The following is a 23,810-nucleotide window of genomic DNA, read 5'->3' on the forward strand; positions in this document are numbered from 1 at the left end:
TGTTTCCATGAAGTGGATTTAAGCAGTGCTGAGAAAGCTTCTTATCAAGATTAGAGCCGGAGCCCTGGTTATTAATACCTTAACCCTTGTGTTGTCTTAACATTCTGTATACTCCCCTTGTCCTAAGGGTAAAAAATGACCCACCTTTGGAAAAATATATTTAAAAAAAGAAGCTTAATGGAATTTTAAACCCCTAATCTATTTTGGATGAAGAAACAACGTGTTGTTTGGAGATATGTGTCTGTAACAAGTACAACATAGGAATTGATTCCCCGCAAAATCAAACTGGGTTACTGTGTACTGTCTCTCAATAATCAAATAATCACCGGCAGCACAAATTAATTAATGCTATGTTGAGTCTACGTGGCGAGATTATTTTGTATTTAGTCTATATGCTACATTTCACTACAATTACAATGTATCCATAAAGAATATTTGCATTTGCATGCATTTAGTTAAACTGTTATACTTTTTAAGAGTGTAGCTATAACTCATTTAGCTACCTCTGTTCCAGCTTCATCGAGTCATCCACCACCAGCCGCCTGTCTGCCTGACTGACTGAGAGCGCCTACAACCTAAACAAGCCAGTAAGCTAGTCCTAGTTCACCAGCCAGCTTACTGTACTGGCAGAGCTGTTGTGTTTAGAAAACATATTGTTAGTAACAGCCAGCTAAACTATCCATTGCCCGGGTAAGAAAAACCTCCGTAATATACTTAATAGCTATTTAGACATTTGCTTTGACACAAAGTACTTGCTAGTCGTTCTGATAACGTATCTGGTAGTTACTGTAGCTTCTTGCTAAGCAATTCTTTGCTAGCAGTAGCCTGCTCTCAAAACGCTGCATATCTAGCTAGCTAGTTAGCCTCGTCTTTACTTCCGCCTAGTGTATGAGATGTTTGTTGGTTAATAAACAGCTAGCTGCGGCTGTTATTGTTTGCCTCAATCTTTGAACTTGTTATAATTAACTCCAGATAGTTGTAGACAAAAAGAACACTAGTAAAATAGACATAGCGTAGACATAAGAAACAACATAACTTTTTAGTAGCTAATGTGCTAGCTCGTTAGACGAACTTTTTGTTGCCAGCTAGCGAGCAATGCAGCTAGCTCAGTAGCTTCCAAGTTAGCAACGTACAGTACCGGCTTAGCTAGGTATCTTGCTGTCTCACTGCTGGTAAATTAGCTAGCTATTGCTAGTTTGCTACATAACTAAGTGTAGCACTAACGTACATGACCATCTATTTAAAACTGGTTTCAACTAGAATTTTATTGGCATACGAATAATGATTGTTTGTTTTTAGACTGGAAAAGACCATTGGATGATCATGTAAACAGAGATCAGACACAGGCACAACTCTGATGGTAGCTGTCATGCCCAGTAATTACCATTTCTCCCTCTCTTTTAGCAATGGCTGCAATTCGAAAAAAGCTGGTCATAGTAGGAGATGGAGCGTGTGGAAAGACGTGTCTTCTCATTGTGTTCAGTAAAGACCAGTTCCCAGAGGTCTATGTGCCCACCGTCTTTGAGAACTACGTTGCTGACATAGAAGTTGATAGCAAACAGGTAGGAAAACACCCTTTCCATTTTTTTTATTCAACCATAATTGAGCAGTTTAACATGTTGAATTTTTCAGACGGTGCATCTCTGATCCTGCTCATGGCTGTTCTGCGTGATGTCTTTTGACAGGTTGAGTTGGCACTGTGGGATACAGCAGGTCAGGAGGACTATGATAGGCTGCGACCACTTTCTTACCCCGACACTGATGTCATCCTCATGTGCTTCTCCGTCGACAGCCCTGACAGTTTGGGTGAGTGTATACACATGCCACCAATTTTTTTTAAAGTAAAGCAAAAATGCTTTTCTAAAAGACTAAACCAAAATGTTCTCAACACTGCACTTTCATACTGACGCACATATACAGAAGAAAAATCTTGGGCGCCAATGACTTATACACAGCACCGTTCATAGGTTCCACCCTAAACCCTCGATCTGCTTACCGATTGGCCTGCTTCATCTACTGACCAATGATACTTGATCTCTTCTCTCTTCAGAGAACATCCCAGAGAAATGGACTCCAGAGGTCAAACACTTCTGCCCCAATGTTCCTATAATCCTAGTTGGGAACAAGAAGGATCTACGAAACGACGATCACACCCGTCGGGAGCTGGCCAAGATGAAGCAGGCAAGTTTGAGTGAAACCACTTGAATCGAGTCAAATCAGCCCTCCTATAAAATACATGCCAGCCACACTATCGAATTGCTAAACTTTCTGTGGAGTAGCTGAGTAATCCAGTGTTTCAAGGTAGGGGATCACATGTGTTTGTAAATTGAAGCACCCCCGAGATATGACCCTCCTGGATAGGTCTAGTAAAGGTGAAAGCATCGCAACACAGTGACACCTAGAATATTCGCAACTCTTACTCACATGTCTAACAGACCTCAGCTAAATGTAGTTCAGCATGTGGCTCCGCTGACTGACCGACGTGTTGCTCTACAGGAGCCAGTGAAGCCGGAGGAGGGTCGCGACATGGCAAACAGAATCAGTGCCTTTGGATACATGGAGTGCTCTGCAAAAACAAAGGATGGTGTGAGGGAGGTGTTTGAAATGGCCACCAGGGCCGCACTGCAGGCACGGCGGGGCAAGAGGAACAGTAAATGTCTTTTACTGTAAAAAAAAAAAAAACGGAAATGCGAGAACCGCTTCGCCGCAGGGGGATTGACAGGAGACTGAGGCTGAGTGTACTCCTCACATCAAGACTGTGCTTAACACCAGTTTTTTGCTAAAGGTGTAATGCTTTTTAATTTCTGTCTTAAACAAGGTAGTCAGTTTTGTCAGTATTCAATTATAAAGGTTATGAATTTTTTTTTTATGTACTTTTAACATGAGTAAATTTGCCATATCAACTCCTCCCAAGTTGTAACATAAGTGATCAGCCAAGACCCATATGTCATACCTGCCAATTACATGAGCCCATACACTGTGACCTATAGTTAGTTTAATTAAATGGTGGAGCAAATGAAGTCACAATGAATGCGCTTGAGGCAAAACACCATGTACTCCCATGCAGACAGACTGGAAACTCAATTTGTTAAACCACAAAAGGAAACTTGGTATCTTTGTGAAATAAATAACTTTGTAAGAACGTGGAGGTGGTTGAAGTTACTAAGAGTTGGCCTGGTTACGTTTCGTGTGCGATGATACTTCTCAACAAAAGTCTACCATTCTGTGGAGACCACCAGTACAAAAATGTATTTTATTTATGGATGTCATATACATTCAAGTGATAATATACACATGACGACATCGCCAAACAAACCAAGGTACAATGGACAGGGCATAAAAATCATTAAGTGTATCAATTATGTCTTTGGTATCCAATTAGGTTGCCCTTGGCAATACTGTTAACATCCCTAACGTCCTTTCATAGCGAATATTTTATATCAAGTACTGTTTAAAAAGTCTTATTGTGTCTTATAGTGCTAGCTAAAGTCGAGGTGAAAAGGTCATGTACTGTGTATCGTAGGAATCTCTTAGCAACAGGGAGCCAACAGATGAAATCCGAAGGTTTTTGAGGTCTGCTGTCATTGGTGCTTCTTCGCCGGGACTCGGGAGCGGGCCATGAAGATCGGGACCAGAGCCGCCGCTGCCAAAGCCACAGCCACCAGGGGGCGGTAGAACAGCCACCCGGCGGCGATAGTGAGGAGGGAGAAGGAACAAGAGACGCACAGCGCGAAGAGCTTCAACCCCAGGGACACCAGCTCTCGAAGGACAGGCACCCAGTCCACTGCGGGGGAAACATCAACAGATTTATAGAGACAGATGCTGGTCGACAGGTTGAGGGTGTGCATGAAATGCCCCCCCCAGGCATTTCATGCACACCCTCAACAGAAGGCAGAAGTGCGTTACCCAGCGTGTGTTTGTTTATGAGAGGCAGAAGTGCGTTACCCAGCGTGTGTTTGTTTATAAGAGGCAGAAGTGCGTTACCCAGCGTGTGTTTGTTTATGAGAGGCAGAGTTGCGTTACCCAGCGTGTGTTTGTTTATGAGAGGCAGAGTTGCGTTACCCAGCGTGTGGACGATGCGGACAGTCAGACTGACTCCAAGGAACATGAGAGCCCAGCCTGCGGCTCTGAGGCCCCAGGTCACCATGCTGTTGTGCTGGTGCTGCTTCTCAAACACCTCCTGCACACCAAACAGTAACAAGAATCCACAAAATAGATCAGTGGTTCTCAACCCTGGTCCTTAAGGACCCCCCTGCCCTGCATGTTTTAGATGTTTCCCTGAGAACCAGGGTTGAAGACCACCGAACTAGATCAAACCACACCGCACACAGTACCAAACACACCAACCTGAGCAGACAGTTCCTGCAGGTAGAGGATCTCCAGAGTGTCTCCTGCCTGGGTCTTAAAAGGCATCAGATTCACACCTTTCTGCATGCCCACCACACTGACCTGCAAGACAATCACAGGGTTCCCGCTAAATTGTTTTCGGCCTATAACAATAGACAGCTATTGCTAGTGGTCTAGTCACTGTTACCACAATAGACCACTGTAAACTACCAGCCAGCGGCATTAATACATATGAACCACTAAGCACTCACGGTTTGGGCTGGCCCAGGGTACGATCCCTCCCCACTGAGTCCTGCGTAGGAGAAGCTCACACGCACATCACCCACCTGTTTACAGAGCACAGCGTGAAGGTGGTTAAGGACCTTAGACTGTGACTAGCTGCCTGAAGATGTTCTGCACAGCTACGTGTGGGTGTCATTGTTTAGGTCATTCAATTGTGAATTGGAGTGAATTTTGTGCAGGTGGAAGCTCACTTCGGGTTGGCGAGGGTTTTGGGTGTGGTAGAAGTAGTCTTCGTCAATGGTGAGGAAGTTGTCTGTGTCCGAGTGAGGGAGCCCCTTAAGACTCAACGTTTGGAAGTTCTCAATCTGATCCACAAATCCTGTTGGATGATTCAAACATCGTACAAACCCGTTCAGGAATCTGAACCAGCCAATATACATGCTGCAGCCTGTCAGTGATTTAATACTGTAACAGTGGTAGACAGTATCTGTCATGCGTTCTGTGATCGTGAAGTACCTTTAGACAGAGAAAGCGGCCCAACCAACACATTTGGAGCCACCACTGTCACACTTTCCACTGCCATGGCACTGAAACAACAGAAACTCCATGTTACATTTACATTTAGTCATTTAGCAGACGCTCTTATCCAGAGCGACTTACAGTAAGTACAGGGACATTCCCCCCGAGGCAAGTAGGGTGAAGTGCCTTGCCCAAGGACACAATGTCAGTTGGCATGACCGGGAATCGAACTGGCAACCTTCGGATTACTAGCCCGCTTCCCTCACCGCTCAGCCACCTGACTCCCGTTAGATGTTCATTTTACATACACATTCACCCTTAATCACAGGATGATACTGTATATGTGACAAGATATGGGAGGAAGGATTCCTGGCATAAAAACGATTTTGGTACCTTGGATTGATATGGCCAATCTCCTTATCAAAATTCCTGCTGTTGATAAGATCAGATTTCCATTCTGTATCTGTAGATGGGGATGAAATGTGTGAATGACAACTTGCTGTCCAAAAAGTTGAATTTGATTATTACATACAGTGTACCTTACACATGACCTCATTGGACAAAATATAATTTTAAGTGGTTATGATTGGACACCAGTTTGTTCACATGATCTTATCATGATAGTCAAACCTAACCCCACCAGATTTCCTGTGAAACATATTTAAGGGTGTGTTAGGTTGATCGCTGCATCTGAATACTCACTGTATGTGTACGTAGTCTCTGATTTGGTCTCTCCATCCTCTACAATGTCTCTACAAGGAGAGATTAGCAAACAAAACACAAACACACTTAGCCATTGAAACGCAAACCGGCCTAGCAAGTTCTAGACCTTACACATGAAGTTAGTCAGGCTATGGAAGAAGTTTGCTGTGGCAGTTGTGCCAAACATAGGTGTGGGCACAACTCTAACCACCAAAGAGACAAGTCTACAATATTAGCATTGTTTTCATCTTCATCACTTACAACAGAGTGCTGCCCCGCCCTAACCTGTGAGCCTGGAGTTCTGACTCACTTGCTTTCCTGATATTCCACCCACTGATACATCTCCACCTGTCTCTTCAGCTTCACAGCCTGGACCGCTACCCTGTAGTTTGGGTCATGCAGAGGCTGCAGGTGAGAAAGTAGCAGGGTGGAACTAGTTAGTGATGAAGGATGTGTGTTAGAGGTTAGGTTAGAGGTGTAGGACACTTGTCGGAGTGTGGATGGAAGGGAGGAGGCTGTTGAGCGATGAGATTAGTGAAGTGGTTTTGATGGGAGTGGTTGTTCTGTACCTGGGAAGTGCGTAGAGGTGCAGACAGATGGACCAGGTGGTTGTTGTTGTGGTCGGCTGGGCTGGAGAAAGGATTCAGGGAAACTACCAGGGAGAGACCCTCTTCCAGAGACTTGGCTGTTTGTAATGCCCTTCCCTTAAATTAATATATTTTGAGTTTGACATAACTGACACTCGGGAAAAGCAGACCACACTGGTATGTGCTAACTCAGTCACAATCACAATACATGTTGGTATAGGTGCAATCTTATGAGCATATGTGAAGCCCTTTGTGACATAAAAAAGGGCTATACAAATAAAATTCCGTTTGACTACGGTCACATGTCTGTAAACATACCACCTGAAATCCGTATGCAATTATCCACCTTAATCAACTATTTCCTCACCTCATTTGTGAAGAGGACATAAAATGAAAGGAAGAAAACAATGACACCAACAACCATTCCACCAGCAGTGTCGCTCAACCGCTCCAGAAACCCAGGCTGGGAGCGGCTGGATATGCGAGTGTGCTGGTCATGTTCCGCACCGGAGAACTAGGGAATACAAGGCGGTTGGGAACATTCAAGTTTAAAGTTGTCACAAAAACAACACAGAGGTAGGCTAGTCATGTTCAAATTGCAGAACAGTGTTAAGTCATCTGGAAAATACACTGAACAACACCATAGCCTACACACATTATAAAACTGCACTCAGGCAATGTTATTTACTCTAATCTGTTTAGAAAAAGAGGATCAAATGGACTTCATATGGAATATTATTTCTACAGTGGGCATCGAGCAAAAAATGAACGACTGCACCAGAAGCTGGTAAATGTGCTAGCCTAGCTTAGCCTACTCGCAAACACAACAATTACAAAACAAGAAACCTTGATTCAAAGTCAAACTTGAGTGCGTTAAGATAATAAAATAACCTACTGAAGCCGACATGGTCTCTTCCTAACTGAAGAATGTATACGCCCAAAACGTAGTCGTAGTGTTATCTGCAACCAATTGATTCTGTTGACCGAAGAAGTTTGTGTCGCTACCCGGCATTCACTGTAATTGAAACTAACGTGTCAGTTTAACTCTGGGAAACTCAAAAGTTTTATTGACACTTAAAATGTAAAGACCTGCATGACAAATCGCATTCTTTTTATTTTTACTGACTTTAACTTGGGGAAAACATGCTTTACGTCTTCCTGTGACGTGTTTCGTTCAGGACGCTGTAACCATAGATATATATAAACACTAGATTTCTTACGGCGGAGTCTGGAAAGTCCGCACATGGCGGCCATCTTGCTACAGTCAACAAGACCCAACGTCAGAGATGTCGGTATGCAGTGGCATACCGACATCTCTGACGTTGATAACAAACCAAACCGTTTCAAAATCGGTTGAAAATTGAGCAAGTTATGGTCATTTAAAAAGTACATGTAGCATCAACACAATGTTATGGGTGAGCGAGTTGACTGTAGCAAGATGGCCGCCATGTGCGGACTTTCTAGACTCCGCCGTAAGACATCTAGTGTTTATATATATCTATGGCTGTAACGACAACGGCAAAGCCAAAGAGGAAGCAAATCTATTTATTTATTTATTGCAAAAATGTTAACAAATACAATGACAGTTTAATCAATTCAGCAATGAACATTAGATGAGAAACATCTTCAAGATCAATTTAAATAATATACAACAATAAAGAAAATGACCAAAAAATATCTTATATAAATGCACAAAGAAATTTGTCAGCATAAAAATAAATAAAATAGGCACAGGTAACGCTATAATTAACACAAATATTTATATAATTCAACCAGTTTGACACTATTTTCATTATGCATAGCTTTTAGTGTTTTAATGAGGTAATTGACGTCATTTCGAAAATGAGGAAAATTTACATTTATGTAAAAGAATTTAGCTAATAAAATAAAAACATTCCTTATGTATTCAAAGAGGAAGCATATCATACAATTCTTGCCCTTTCCCATGATGTCAACGAATCATAATTGAACTGAACTCTCCCTTATATGTTATACAATTTTCACTTTTGGATTTGTAATCCATCATTATTCCTGTATTATAAAATGTGTATTTTTGATACAATGCTATTATGCCATTTGGCAAATGTTCTGTACCTTTCATGTAAAGAGTATCAATGTTGCAATGTATGGTTTGTACATTTTCAATAAAAAAATATACACACAAAAAAATAAGCCAAAGACTAAGTTGGTATTACAGAGGGCTGACCAGCAGTCTACAGTGTCTGCTTTCCATGAAAGCGACTCATGCAGATATAGCCAGAGTATTTTATTCAGCATCCAGTCAGGGTCTGTATTTTACAATGTAGACAAAAGTATAGATAGAAGAAGGGTAGGTAGGTAGACGGATATAGAGAAAGTAAATATAGAAGAAGGGTAGATATAGGAATTCTAAAGAAGAACCCAGGGTGTTTAGGTGTGAGAGGGGCTGCTGAATTAGAGGTTTTGATAACTGTAGTTCTCTTGGTCAACCGCAAGGTTGTGCTGTTTCTCCACATACTAGAGCCAGTCTGGTGAATAGTTCACGCAGCAGAGGGCATACCTTCCGGATGTTATCAAACTGATCATTTTTGTGATAAACACGTTCATTGTTATTGTATCATCCCATGAGTTCTCTCATAGGATTATATATTTGTGTGTTTTTAACCCTTGTGCTGCCTTCGGGTCACATGACCCAAAGGTTCATAACGAACCACCGTTGTGTTTACCCAATTTTACCCAATACAAAAACAAATAAAAATAATTTTATTTTAACCATTGCAATGTGGGGGGTCTGAAACAGCCCGACAGTTAAAAGAAAATGCTTCACTTTGTTTTTGTAGGAGGTAAATTTGTCGCAATACGACGGTGGGTCACAATGACTGATGGGTCAGAATGACCCGAAGATAACACAAGGGTTAAATAAGGAGGAGAGGGGAGAGGAGAACAGAGAATACTAAAACAGAGTAGAGTAAAGCAGAGCAGAGTACAGTAGAGTGTAGTAGAGTCCTCATCCAGTAGCCTATTTATCAATGATTCATAAAAGTTTTGAAAGGTTGAAAAAATATTTTCCAAAACCTTTTTTCCAAAACCTTTTTTCCAAAACCTTTTTTCCAAAATATTCTTTCAACCTTGCCAAACTTTTTTTCAAAAGGTTTTTCAAAAATATTCTTTCAACTTTTTGAAACTTTTCTTTCACACACACAGTGAAAGGAGAACAGAGAAACCTAAAACAGAGTAGTTTAAAGCAGAGCAGAGTACAACAAAGTACATTAGAGTATCGTATCCTCATGAAGTACTCATCAATGATGCAAAACTATTTTGTGAAACTTTTTTTCGAAAATATCTTTCTTGCTGCCTTCTGCTTGCTCCATGGTAGCTTCATAGACTATCTTACGTTTGTTGTGCGTGATAGCCAGGAAATGAAAAACAACCAAATACAGATTAAAACCAAAGTAACAAGCCTGTCTTGAAAATGTAAGAAGTAGAAACTACAGATATTTGTAAATATCGATAAGTAAAAAGTTGTCAGAAAAATAAATAGTGAAGTACTGATACTAGAAAAATCTAAGTGCAGTAACAAAGTATTTGTACTTAGTTACTTCCCATCTTACAATTGATAGCAAAAGTTTAAATAAATGCATTACTGATTCCGTATGTTGTGAGAGGAGAGTTTTCTGTCCTTTTGAACTGTTTAGGACAATAAACCCATATATCCTCTCCCCTCCCCCTTTCCCCTCACCCAACCAGCCTGTTGACTGTAAAAAGGAGTCCATGCTAGCATTTCTGTAAACGCTTGACAGTAACATGTCACTTGGCAGATGGCCGAGAGAAGGCTAGCGACCGGAGGGAAATTGCGTCACCATCTTAAAGAGACAGAGACCTTTTAAGGTAAGAGTCTGTCTGTGCATGTGTGTGAGCATGTGTGTGTGGATGTCTGTGTGTGTGTTTGCTGGTGGTCGTATTAGTTTAATTGCAGGATGGTGGTAGATTTTGCTACAGAAAGGACGTAACAGGGAGCAGGTCTCGGAAAACACACCATCCACTGTAACAAAACAACAGGATGACATGAAAAGATGCAGAAGCACACCCTTCCAGTTTCTCTCAATCCCTTTGGCTCATTTTTAAAAACAGTATTAGTATTATCTAAACTGTTTTATGGGATATCCCAACTCTATTGACATTCTATATGAGAATGTTATTTTTGTCAAACTGAATGTTTTTGCTATCACACTGAGGTTTTTAAGATGCCCATTTCAACAGTAGGTAAAAGTTTACCGGGGAAAGTTACAGTAACACTGTACAATACTGTAGTCCATGGAAAAAGAACATACATTTAGCAACTATTTACACGTAAACGTTTGTTAACATGTCGACAGAAAATGCACATGTACATTTTTACATGTTTCTTACATGTGAAGTGATTTACAGTGAACAGAAAATTTGTGGGAGGAGGATGGGGCAGGGGGAGGGAGGACTGAGGGAGGAGAGGAGGGCTGAAAGGAGAGGAATGAGGGCATGTCAGAGTGGGACTCCGGAGCTGCAGCTCCACGTTTCTGAGGACGTGAACCCGGTGAATCATCCGCGGGGAGGGCCGTAGCACAGGAAAGCCAAACAATGGAGAAGAAACAGGAAAGTCTGGGTTGAATGAGTCCAGCTCTCAGGAGAGAGGCAGGGAGGAAGACTGAGGTATTGAGAAAAATACAGTCAGAGAGAGAGAGAGAGAGAGAGAGAGAGAGAGAGAGAGAGAGAGAGAACATGAGAAAGCAAAATAGGTAAAGGAGAAAGAGAGACATACTGGAAAGGGAGAGAGGGCAAGAGAGAGATTGAGAGAGGGAGAGAGAGCGAGAGGGAGAGAGGGAAAGGGAGGGAGAGAGACAATGACACGATCCACTAAATATGGATCATGATATGTTGGACCCTAACCCGGGGGACCGAGGTGGAGTGGAGCAGTTCATGTTTCCCTGCATGCACATGGCCATGTAGTGAGGCTGACCTGGATCACCCTCAAGACAGTTTCCTGGAACGAGCATAACCCTTTCTTCTTCACAGAAGTCTTCGGTTAGACAACGTCTAAAATGTCAAATCAGCTCAAAAGCAAAAAAAAAAAACCTTCTCTTGGGCCCCGCCAGCATCTCCGTCCTCACGCACATTGACGCTTCAACAGTGAAACAGGATTGAAGGAAACATGGGGGATGATTTGCTCTGTCTGAGGCATCTGGGTTGTAGGAAGAGGAGTGAAAATGAGCATATTTACCTTGCGGGAAATCTTTTGTGGGGCCCCACAACTTGATATTTGTAGGGCGTTTTAGGGAGGTTAGGGTTAGAAGTACTGTTTGAAGTACATTAACGGTTAAGGTTAGGGGTTAGGGATGACTTGATATTGAATCGGATTGAATGGTCAGTTCTCACTAGGTTTGTAAAACAAACGTATATGCGTGTGTGTGTGTGTGTGTGTACATATGTGTGGGTGTGTAAGCATGGGTGTATGCGTGCGTGTGCGTGTGTGTGTGTGTGTGTGGGTGTGTGCGTGTGTGTGGGTGTGTGTGTGTGCGTGTGTGTGTGTGGGTGTGAGTGAGAAAGGGCAGTCCGTTGTTGTTAAGTTCCCAGTGGAGAGAATGATTCCTGGCGCCACAGAGAGCATTAGGCTCATAGATTCCCCATCACACAGACACACACACACCCACACACACGCACAAATACACACACAAATGCACAAACGCACACACGCACACACAGAAACACACATGCACTACACACCCATAGGCTACAGTCATTAAACATCATTACAGCACAGAGACCATTTGTGTTAGCAAAACAGAATGGTTTGTAAGGCACATTATCTGACAATCAGGCCCAGCATAATGTATGGCTCTGTTTACAGCTTTGACAGCAGGGAATGTGAGGTCACTGCTCACTAAAATAGATGTTATTAAATCACATGGAGCTGACGAATAGTATATCCACAGTATATCTATGTGTCTATAGTATCTCTCTCTCTCTCTCTCTCTCTCTCTCTCTCTCTCTCTCTCTCTCTCTCTCTCTCTCTTTTTAGGATAAGATGGAGAACAAGTAGTCCCCCTTTTTTTAATTCAATGTATGTTTGTGTAACAGGTGTTAACTCATTGTTCGTCGCAATCTCCTCCTCCCTCACTTGCCCATTCCGGGGCTTGTGTGTCTGTACCGTGAGGGAGAGAGACAGGGGAGAGAGACAGGGGTGACAGCAGTGTGTCTGTACCGTGAGGGAGAGAGACAGGGGTGAGAGCAGTGGCGATTTTAGACCCTTTTTAGGGGTGCTGAGATGAAATTTAGGGGTGAGCCCTAAATTTCATCTCAGCACCCCTAAAAATAATAATAATAAAAAAAATGTTTAAAAATAATATTATTGTTTATTATCATTTGATGCTGGTAGTTCATGAAGGGACATCCTTAGTTTTTTCATTCATTCAATATATTGCATAATAATAAATAAATGTATAAATTGTTATCCAGTGAAATTAGGGATTTATTAGCAAGGGGGTTTAACACTTTTGCAAGGCACTGTATTCATGTCACATTCTCATTGGGGGCTGAGCACCCCTAAAGGTCTGATCCTAGAATCGCCCCTGGGTGAAAGAGAAGAGGGGAGAGAGAGGGAGGGAGGGAGGAGAGAAAGAGGGGACAGAGAGGGGTGAGAGAGAAACGAGTGAAAGATCAAATAAAGACACAGAGAGAAACAGAAAGATGCAGAGAACGAGAGGCACACTCATGCAGTCTGATGATGTCCTATTGTTCTGTCGTCTGCAGCTTGTGGAACTGAAAAAAACGTTATTTGGGGGAGAGAAAAATGCCCCAACATGACCTCTGGTCAGTGGGATAGCTGTAGCTGCCCGACCCTGATGAGACCCTGGCATGACCTCTTCCTCTTCAGCTGTTAATCCATGTGCCACGTGTGTGAGAGAGAGAGAGTGTTAGAGAGACAGAGTTAGAGAGAGTTAAAGAGAGTTAGAGAGAGAGAGAAAGTTAGAGAGAGTTAGAAAGTTAGAGAGAGTTATAGAGTTAGAGAGAGAGAGTTAAGAGAGAGAGTTAGAGAGAGAGAGTTAGAGAGAGAGAGTTAGAGAGAGAGTGAGAGTTACGAGAGAGTTAGAGAAAGAGAGAGAGAGATGGTGTTTCCCTGTCCCTCCACAGTCTCCTGTGGTTGGCACAGCCTTGAGAGAGGGCACTGCCCAGAGCCTGCCAGAGAGAGCAGAGTAGAGTCGACCAGAGCAGAACAGAGCAGAGTAGAGTAGTCAAACAGAGCAGAGCTGAGTAGTCGAACAGAGCAGAGTAGTCGAACAGAGCAGAGCTGAGTAGTCGAACAGAGCAGAGTAGTCGAACAGAGCAGAGTAGTCGAGCAGAGCAGAGTAGAGTTATTGTAGGAGTAGAGCAGTGCAGAGCACTAAAGTAGAACAGAGTAGAGAAGTAGGGTAGAGAGGAGCACAATAGAATAGAACAGACTATAGTACAGCAGAGCAGAGTAGAGCAGATTATAGTACAGCAGAGTAAAGGAGAGCAGATTAGATTATAGTACAGCAGAGTAGAACAGAGTAGAGCATGCAGTACTGCTTCGTAGAGAAATCCCCTCTGCACGTTAGAAAGGAACTGCACTCTTTTGAACCACTGCCAACGGAGGCTGGCCCAAACCGCGCAGCTGAAACTTTTACAAGCTCACTGCTCACGAGCAGGAAGAGAGAGACACAGAGAGAGATCTGTAGCAAGAGTTCTGGCGCTCCTCTCTCCTGCAGTCTTTGACCCGCTCAAAATATCCGCCGGGAACGGACCTCTGTCGTCATTTGACTTGTCCAAGAACGACAACAACACTACCAGCAAACACAAAGTTCGCCTTTTTTTTTCTTTCAATAAGGCTAATGTACATTGAGGAGAAAGGAATGCTCTAGAAGGAAATACATGTTTTTTTGTGTGTTTAAAAAAAAGAAGAAGCTAAATAACAAAAGAAACGATGACGTCATGGCAGGGGCTGCCCTGGATAATGCCTGACGAGATGCGAGGGGAGAGAAGAACACCAGCCGACCCAGAGAGGGGGGGGAGCGAGAGGGAGGGAGGAAGAGAGAGGGAAGGAGAAAGAGAGGGAGAAAGAGAGAGATGCAGAGAGAGGGAGGACGAGGGAGGGAGTACAGTATAACCCTCGTGGCACTCTGACAGTGGATTATTTTGGTGACTAACGTTTCTTGGCTCCCCGTGCAGAACCATGACTGTGGGATTGTTTTTTTGCTGTGTGCCGTTTCTCTCCCCAGACGTTGGCCCTCCGCCTCACCCTGGACTCCCTCCGCCTCACCCTGGACTCCCTCTGCCTCACCCTGGACTCCCTCTGCCTCACCCTGGACTCCCTCTGCCTCACTCCCTCTGCCTCACCCTGGACTCCCTCTGCCTCACTCCCTCTGCCTCACCCTGGACTCCCTTTGCCTCACTCCCTCTGCCTCACCCTGGACTCCCTCTGCCTCACTCCCTCTGCCTCACCCTGGACTCCCTCTGCCTCACCCTGGACTCCCTCTGCCTCACTCCCTCTGCCTCACCCTGGACTCCCTCTGCCTCACTCCCTCTGCCTCACCCTGGACTCCCTCTGCCTCACTCCCTCTGCCTCACCCTGGACTCCCTCTGCCTCACCACAGCTCGGGGCAAACGTGAGACACTCAAGACCTCCACAACAGTTGTACGAAACAATAGTTTCAATTTTTTTATTTCTCCCACACCCACCCCTTATTCATTACAATCTCATCTCAATAATTCAGCAGGGTTTATTCAAAAGGTTTTTGAAACTTTTTTATTTTCCGGGGGGTGGGGGGGTCAAGTAAGCACAAACAAATGGGACCAGAAAGACAGGCAGGTGCAGAACAGCTAAGACGTTGGTGGATTGAAGCAACACAGGCAGCCGTGAGGCATGGACTACCTGGGACTCCCGCCAAGTGCTGACAAAAGGCTTCGCAACACCATCACGGATCAGAGTCTTTAACACACACGCACGCACACACACACTTTCTCTCCAAAACGCCTACGAAATATCTGGCAGGAAGATGATTTGCTGTGATACGGCTTTCTGTCTGCGTGAAAGAAATCGTGTAAGTACTAAATTCAACTGTGATCTTTTTCTCAGCTTTAAAAAATATATATTGTTTACCTTATTCGTCGAAGAGAGATGTGTTTTTACAACAAACTTCTCGCATGCTCTATGTGTGCTCTGTCTATCTGTGCTCTTTCTGTGTCGCTGTGTGTTAAAGCAAGATGTCCTCAGACAGCCAACATCTGGTTTCAAAGGCCTCGTGTGGAGACGTTTGCTGGCTTCCTCACTCACAACCTTCCTCTTCAGAAGACCACACTTGACGATATCTAGGGCATGCTTTTGCAATCAGAGACGTTAGCATTTTTCAAAAAACGATCTACTCAAGTTAGCTGCTGTGACCTCACGCTCTCTTTCTTTCTCTCCCTCACTTTTCTCCTTCTTTTCTCTCTCTCTCTCCGTCTCTTTCTCTCTCTCTCTCCGTCTCTTTCTCTCTGTCTCTCTCTCTCTGTCTCTTTCTCTCTGTCTCTCTCTCTCTCTTGGCAGCTAGGCCAAAGTGGGCAGGGAAGTGGAGGGGAGGGAGGAGGGCATGGCTGTTCCAGTGGGGTTGCTTGCTCGTCCACCGCTCTGCCTTTCCCTCGGCACGCAGGCGAAAGAGAGGGATGTGGGAAGGCGTTTGTAGTCTCTGCTCTCACCCGCTCTTTCTCCTCCACCGCCTCGGCCTGCTTCCTGGGGTGAAGCCTGCACTGTCCTGCTCCAGACCTCCAGGTATTTCTTTTCTCCATCCTGCATCTCCGTCGGGGCCTATTCGGCCATTCCTCCTCTGGACCCGAACCTCAGTTTCTCTTCTGTAAATCGTGTCTCTGTGTTTCTTTCTATTGTCACCTTCTCCGAGAGGACACTTCTGCACGCTTTCCTACGTCGCACGGCCGATACAGTCCGACATTTCGGTCGAACAAAAAATAAATATATCCAAAAGGTTTTCTCTGGAACACTTGCGAAGGATTTTATTCGTTGGTGTCTGATTTCTAATCGACAGGGTAAAAGGCGTGTAAACCGGATTGGAGATGCGAATAATATATTTTTTTGGTAAGAAAGAATGTAATTGGTGCGTTTATGAACAGTGCAATACTTCATTTTAGACATCAAAGACAGATTAATGTAGCAAGAGAGGATCTCTGAGGTCTTGTGGCTGCCTCTAGAATCTACCTCGGGTGAAAGTGACCAGCAGCCTTTAGTATGCGGTACACACATGTAGCTGCCCTACACACATGCAATACACAGTTCGGATTGTCTAGATTTTCTAACAAGAGATTCTACCAGACTAAATATTAGTTTTTGCTGCAGGTTAAAACAAACAAAAAGTATAGCTGAGAGGAACTCATCAACCATTCGTTCAGGAGTTGTTTGAAACTCTAAATGTCCACACTTACTAGGTACAGCGCAAGAATCAGACCACAGAGAAAAACAACCATATCATGAACTTTGGAAAAGTCTGTAATTCTTTACGAGTTCAAAGTACGCTAGCAATGAGTGATACACGCAGTATCAGTTTCTATCTGGCTGGTGTAAATAGCTATGGGATGCTAGACGTTTCCTGAAGTGATTAATGCTGAGAGAAGCTAACAGTTTAACTGCTGTTGTTCAGTTGCAGGCCCGACCTGTGAAGAAACCAGTATGAACCAGATCATATCGATGCGAGCATTGTTCAGAGCATGAAGAGGCTTGCATTGTACAACTGCAAGGTCTCCATTTCAGCCGCCAGATTGCGCTTCTCAAACTACCCAGTCCTTGGGATTCTTATTTGCTCGTTTGTCAAATTAGGCTGTCATCCTTTGGTGGACTCGAGCCAGAAAGGAAGAAGGGATGATGTAAAACGTGTGTTAGTGCCACAGTTACACAGTATACCTTTTGTAAAAGCACTGTTCTGTTTTATCTCAGTCATAACAATGAGGATTTAACAACTTTGCAATACACTTTCCTATAGGATACTGTTTGTCATTAATTGTGCATGTACGTGAGTGAGTGTGTGTGTGTGTATGTGTGTGTATTTGTGCCTGTGTGCATGTGTTTGCCGTGTTAGCAAAAGTGTGTGTGCAAAGAAACGAGGACGAACTGCTTGGTAGAGGCTGAGAGACAGACCAGGGGAGCTGGTTAGCTGGGGGGGAGGGGGAGGGGAGGTGAGGAGGGTGGGGCAAGGGAGGGGCCTGGGGGAGGGGTAGGCAGGGTTGCTAGGGCAGGGTTTAAGTCATGGAAAACAAGCCCCTCCCCCTCTGTCCTCAGACGAACTAGCTGTGTTGCGTGACGATATCGTTTTTGGAAAGCTGGTCATATCCTCGGCTATTTGAACGCCCCCCTCCCCTCCTGGTAACACTGATGCTGAGATTACTAGGAGCAAAGTCTCTGTCTTTATCAGGTCTTGTCCGCATACACAAACAGTCCTGATTCATAGCACTCGAAGGCCACTTCAACAAGAAATAGCATTGGTCTGTGGTTCATTTTGTATCAGTTGCTATTTTCTGGCCAGGGTTTCTGCCTAAAGGCTTTTAACAGTGACTGACTGTAGTCTTGTGGACAAACTTAATATGACTTGGACGTCCCCTACGGTACAGAGACATATAAAAGTGTGCCATGTAGAACTGTTTGTCGTCCCTCTAGGGAACCCTCTACTTAAAGGATTCACTACGAATGGGGCCACATGAGTGGGGTATTTTTTTTGTTGGTGTTTGGAGTTGGTGTGTGACATGATCGTGACAGTAGGAAGTGCTTCGGATTGTAATAGCACGTGTGATAGCCCCTGTTCTATCACCTGTGTCACATTAGCTGTGATTCCCTCTGAAGTATAACGTCTCTCTCTCTGCCGTATCACACAAAGGGCCTTGGCTTCTGCTTTCACCGTTGCCCCGGGAGACCAGGATGAAGTCAAACAAGGTCAAAGCTCGACTGACTTCCTGTTTGGAGACGGCTATTTTTGAAACAAGGGCGTTCTCCTCCGGAGAAGCAACTTTGCACACGCTGTCCCCTGGACGATCCTCTCGGTCAAAAATCATACGGAGATGGGGAACTGCAAAGTTCTGGATGATTTTTGTCAAACTTGAGTAAAGGGATAGGAGAACGCAGGGAACCAACCAGTAGAGAGAGGATCCGAGGAATCTCTTTTGAAGTTTGGCCGAAGGTCGGTACCATGGCCACACGCCAAACTTTGGACAAGAAGATTTTTGACGACACACAACACAACGTCTGTTTCACACAACCCTGGATAAATCACCGGTAGAGGCATCTCCCGTGAGTACTTCCTGCACTTCCCAGGAATTTCTTGCTTGAGGGGGGAAGTAAACGATCAGTGTACATTCTGTCCACTGTTAGTCAGGAGTGCATCAGCTGTACTAGAGATGAGACACAACGAGCCCAGATCAACATTCCCACCATCAATCTGGAAACAAAACACCTCGTCACCACAGCAGAACAAGGCAGAGGTGAATCCCTCTCTCCCCCCCCTGTCTCCCCCCTGTCTCCCCCTTCTCTCCCCCCTGTCTCCCCCCTCTCTCTCCCTTCTCTCCCCATTCTCTCCCCCCTCTCTCTCCCTTCTCTCCCCATTCTCTCCCCCCTGTCTCCCCCTTCTCTCCCCCTTCTCTCCCCCCTGTCTCCCCCCTCTCTCCCTTCTCTCCCCCTTCTCTCCCCCCTGTCTCCCCCCTCTCTCTCCCTTCTCTCCCCCTGTCTCCCCCTCTCTCTTCCCCCGGTCTCCCCCCTCTCTCCCCCTTATCTCCCCTCTCTCTCCCCCCTCTCTCCCCCTTCTCTCCCCCTTCTCTCCCCCCTGTCTCCCCCCTGTCTCCCCCTCTCTCCCCCTTCTCTCCCCCCTCTCTCTCCCTTCTCTCCCCCTCTCTCCCCCTTCTCTCCCCCCTCTCTCCCCCTTCTCTCCCCCTCTCTCCCCCCTGTCTCCTCCCTCTCTCTCCCCTCCGGCCCCCACTGTTCTACTGCCACGCCAGCACCAACCATGGTGTGCATCCCATAATAATCTTTGCCACAGTTGCTACGGTATTGTCTGGTGGTCACATGCACTGCTTTTTGACATGGCAGCCTCTCATTGCTTGGCAGCCAGTCTCCCCTCCCCCTCCCCACTGTGGGTGCTGCCAGTCTCCTCTCCACAACATCCCAGCCACCCCTGTTTGGGCTTCATTCAGATTCCGCTTGGCACGCAGACAATGCCCAATTTCTTGGCACCAAATAGTGAGGAGACGGAACAGACGAGATTCTACCACCGTGCCGCCCCCCCGGCTCTCCGCGCCGGTGTCCCATGTTACGACGACCGTCCGTCCGTCCGTGGACCGACGCCAAAACACGATAGGTATTTTTTTCGCTTCAAAATAGCGGTCGCCAGTATTTACCTGGCGATAGCAGTAGAAGTGCATGGTCATGCTTTGCAACTTTCATGGTTTTACTCTACTTGATAATAGATAGAAAGAAGAAGGGATTTTAAAATGGTGATCTTGTTGGCTTCCCTCTGTGTCTGTGAGGGTAGTGGCACACAGACAGATGTTCTGATGATGCTGTGTTGTGGGGAAGGAGGCAGACGATGGCTAGGAGAACACAGGGCACTCCTTCGCAACAGGGCGGCCATTTTCTTTTGTTTAATACAATCAATAGTAACAACCTGGGAATTGTGGACTTGAAAATGGGCTCCAGCTGTTTAGACCAACTGGAAAGATTGCACTTCAGCATCGCTTTGTTGCTTTTTTGTCTCGCATACTACTGTGTTTGTCTGTTTGATTATTTTGTCTCAAAACATTCTTTGATGTGAAACCTTTCTTAGATCACCCATACATTTGCACTGTAGCACACATATTTGTAGTTGAAGTTCGCAACCAAGCCACAACTTTCACCAGGGTTTCTCAGAAGAAAAGCAAATGTCCATTCCTTTTCTGCTGGTCTTGTCTGTACACTCTGTCCAGTCAGAGGGCTTTGATTCCATTTGCAGTCGTACTAATTCAACATCTCAATTAGGGCCCCAAGACCTGTGGCCCCGCCCCTCCCTCTGCCCCAGTGAGCACGCCCTGGAACTCCCACAGCCTCCTCGCCTGTCTGCCAAAACATTTCAATCACTGTCTGCCTTAATTAGGCCAAAGAGGAATTCAGCATGTTAATGAACGGCCCTGCTGCCTTTCAGCGCCTGTGGTTCACATTCTAATTTATGCAAAGCGTCTGGGTCTTTTCTTGGTCTGTCCAGCGTCTACCACAACAGTGGGTGCTGAGACACGAGGGCCCAGCCCAAGCAGGGTCTGGTGGGGGTGCTGACACACGAGGGCCCAGCCCAAGCAGGGTCTGGTGGGGGAGCTGAGACACGAGGGCCCAGCCCAAGCAGGGTCTCGTGGGGGGGCCAACAGCTTGGCCCAGCTGTCCTCTCACTCCCTGGATGGTAGGAAACTGTGCTCTTTTGAAAAAAGAACTCGAAGGAGTCGTTTTCTCACTGAGATTTTTATTTTATTTTAAGTGAGGAATATATTTTTATAGACAGGGCAGATTTAAGATATTTTTTTATGTTTGGAAAAATATTGGCAGGTGTAACTGAAATTCCTTCCTTTCGAAAAATTGCTGACTCGTCTGTCTCACAAGGTGTTTTTTTGTGAGGGGTGGTGGGGGCAGTGTGTTACGAAGTGCCTTTTTCGAGGGATTCGAGGCACCTGCGCATCCAACAAGCTTTCCCTACCTTTGAGTTGAAGATAAACATGTAACTGTGATGAGACAGACGCTGATCGACGAGGAGCAGGGAGAGACTCCCAGGTCTTTCGCCCCACAGATGTAGTCCCTCACGGCTGCCAAGCAACTCCCTAAAATGGCCGAAAGCGCTGCCATTTTATTTTCATCATCCGTCCAGTCCTGTGCTTGCCGTCTGTACAGGACGCCACCCTCAGAGCTCAGTAGCTGGAGATGGCTGGGGGAAGCCATGTTTGAATTTGCCTATTTTATGCCCGTTAAACAGCAAGCTTCTGTGGGTTTGGGTCGAGACAAACCTGGCCAAGTTTCGGAAGAAAATGGGCACTAGTTCTCGGCGCGGGTTTCCTTCATGACATGCCAACCTCTTTAGATGCCAGTGAGTTACGCTTCGAGCTCGTACAAATTAGCTCACTTTCCATGGTAGCTACACGAGGATCAGTCTTCCCCTCTCTGGTCTTCAGAGGGATACCTTTCAAGATCCTCGTGATACAGACTCACCTCTCACTGGAGGGCTGTCTAGACGTGGGTCCGATCACAGTCGGAGTTCGCTGGTTCCTACAGATCTGCTTTTGTCTTGGTAGTTATGTTGTACGCCTGTGTTGTGGCAGTGGATGCGTGAGCTGCTGGTTGCGTGATAGTTGTTGTGTGGTGTTAACCATATAGTTGTATGTTTTCTGGTAGATATTGTGTGGTACTTATTACAGAGTTGCATGTGTTCTGGTAGTTGGTGTGTTTGCCACAGAGCAGCATCTGTCTGGGTAGTTGGTGTGTAGTGTCCTGGTAGTTGTGTAGTGTTTACAGCAGAGCTGAAACCGGAGAGGAAATTGCTCCTTGGAGGTAATTCCAAATAAAACTGTTACCAGACTACCTCGATGGAGGGGCAGTGTCATTTAAGTTCTGTTAGGGACTGTGTGTATCCATGTGTGTGTATGTGCATGTGTGTCTGTACAATACTGTGTGTGTGTGTGTACAGGATGTGTTTGTTGGTGTATTTGTGCAAGTATGTTTATGTGTGTATGTTTGTTTGTGTGTGTGCATGTGTACAGTGTGTGTGTGCGTGTATGTATGGGAGTTGTTTTTGTGTGTGTACAGTTTGCGTGTGTTTTTGTGTGTGTGTGTTGGCATGCTTGTGTGTGTGTGTGCGTGTTTGTCAGTGTGTCAGTCAGTAGCTGGGGTTCTCATGCTCCTGGCCCAACATGTACCATTCGACCAAGATGACACCTCTGGGATCCCAGCATGACATGCAAGTTCTGGAATTCCCAGGCAGGGATTCTTCAAGATTCTGATTCCAAACGACCTCCTTCGCACTTCCTGGTCTCACTTCCAACGGGAACACACTTGGCCTTCGGAACCACACAGCACAGGACTTAACCATGGAGAGGCGCTTGACCAAAAACTGTCAACATCTCTGTTCCAATGCACCCGTGTTTCCATTTGCAAATGGCGGATGAACTAAAACTTGTATTATTATTTCCTTACAGAGACGTGCTGGCCCCTCCCCTCCATGTCAACTCCACAGCCCTGCTTCTGTCCTTGAGGCTGAGGTAGTAGATTGAATAGTTGTGGGGTGTTTGTTCTCCCTTTGAGATAACTATACAATCTACTGTCTTTCCTAAGGAGACAGACTGATCATCTCTCAGGCCTGCCCGGGTCTCCTCTTCGGCTGTTCCCTCCATGAGCAGTGCTTCCACATCCACATCCTGTCCACGTGGACGTGGGTCCACTTCCTGTTTGGAGAATGTGAGAGCAGCACAGCGTGCTAGTCGTCCGAATGTGGACGTAGGCGCTAGGATACGTCAAGGAGCACGTTAAGTGTTGTCTCTGTTGTACAGTACAGGACTGAAGAGCGTGTGGTTTACATTTACATTTAGTCATTTAGCAGATGCTCTTATTCAGAGCGACTTACAGTAAGTACATTACATTCCCCCGAGGCAAGTAGGGTGAAGTGCCTTGCCCAAGGACACAACATAATTTTCACGGCCAGAAATTGAACCGGCAACCTTCTGATTACTAGCCCGATTCCCCAACCGCTCAGCCACCTGACACCCATATACATCAGGAGCACGTTAAGTGTTGTCTCTGTTGTACAGTACAGGACTGAAGAGCATGCGGTTTGGAGTGAATGTACCGTTTGAGTGCGTTATTGCGTTATTGTCTTGTTGGTTTTGTTGTCCGTGTGTGTGCGTATGCGTGTGTAAGCGAGTGTGTGTTACGTGCTGAGACTCTGGTTCCTCTGTCTGGCCTGACGAGGTGAGGTAGTAGGTTGTATAGTTTGTGGGAGGAATCGAATCCTATTCAGGTGATAACTATACAACCTATCACCTTCCTTGAGGGGCACAGCGATCGTTTGGAGCCAGAAACCCTGTCTTGTTGCTGCTTCTTTGGACTTAACCACAGAAGAAGAGGATGGAGTGTTTATACAGCGCCTCCCTGCCACCTAGTGGGGCAAATGGGAACTACAACATCCTGATGAAATCAAATACAATTTTAGAGTGATTTTTACAAGCAATCTCACTAAATCACCCTCTGTACTGCAGATGGAATGGTTTGACATGTGGTTGGTAGTTGTTCGAGAGTACTGTGTACTTGTTTGACATCACAACCGTAGAAATATTGTATATCCTGAAAATAGTGACATTCAATGAAATAAATACATGTTTGGATTCTATATGCCATTTTGTGTTTCCTGTATGGTAGGGAATATTTTTCAT

At 45.2% G+C, this 23,810-nt stretch overlaps 2 protein-coding genes and 1 long non-coding RNA gene across 4 annotated transcripts; 2 read left to right on the forward strand and 1 right to left on the reverse strand.

The window, feature by feature from the left end:
* The first annotated feature begins 550 nt into the window (after positions 1-550).
* On the forward strand, positions 551-3,162 carry LOC136941623 (transforming protein RhoA-like). Its single transcript, XM_067234162.1, has 5 exons — positions 551-690; positions 1,405-1,562; positions 1,686-1,806; positions 2,051-2,181; positions 2,497-3,162. Exons 2-5 carry the CDS (start codon positions 1,407-1,409, stop codon positions 2,668-2,670), a joined length of 582 nt encoding a protein of 193 aa, XP_067090263.1. The 5' UTR covers positions 551-690; positions 1,405-1,406; the 3' UTR covers positions 2,671-3,162.
* A 70-nt stretch (positions 3,163-3,232) lies between these two features.
* LOC136941539 (transmembrane protein 43) lies at positions 3,233-7,512 on the reverse strand. Its single transcript, XM_067234069.1, has 12 exons — positions 7,273-7,512; positions 6,745-6,891; positions 6,360-6,494; positions 6,101-6,195; positions 5,791-5,840; positions 5,482-5,551; positions 5,086-5,156; positions 4,821-4,948; positions 4,599-4,673; positions 4,348-4,449; positions 4,063-4,180; positions 3,233-3,784 (listed from the first exon to the last, which is right to left on the reverse strand). The coding sequence occupies exons 1-12, from the start codon at positions 7,282-7,284 to the stop codon at positions 3,582-3,584; spliced, it is 1,206 nt and encodes a 401-aa protein (XP_067090170.1). The 5' UTR covers positions 7,285-7,512; the 3' UTR covers positions 3,233-3,581.
* Positions 7,513-15,161: 7,649 nt separating this feature from the next.
* LOC136941653 (uncharacterized) lies at positions 15,162-23,767 on the forward strand. Of its 2 annotated transcripts, none has more exons than XR_010876544.1 (2): positions 15,162-15,448; positions 22,581-23,767. It is a non-coding gene; the product is annotated as an uncharacterized lncRNA (long non-coding RNA). The 2 variants fall into 2 exon arrangements; XR_010876545.1 differs by lacking the exon at positions 15,162-15,448 and adding an exon at positions 15,968-16,155.
* The last annotated feature ends 43 nt before the right edge of the window (positions 23,768-23,810 follow it).

This window comes from Osmerus mordax, chromosome 1 (genome assembly GCF_038355195.1).
Source record: "Osmerus mordax isolate fOsmMor3 chromosome 1, fOsmMor3.pri, whole genome shotgun sequence".
Classification (NCBI taxonomy): domain Eukaryota; kingdom Metazoa; phylum Chordata; class Actinopteri; order Osmeriformes; family Osmeridae; genus Osmerus; species Osmerus mordax.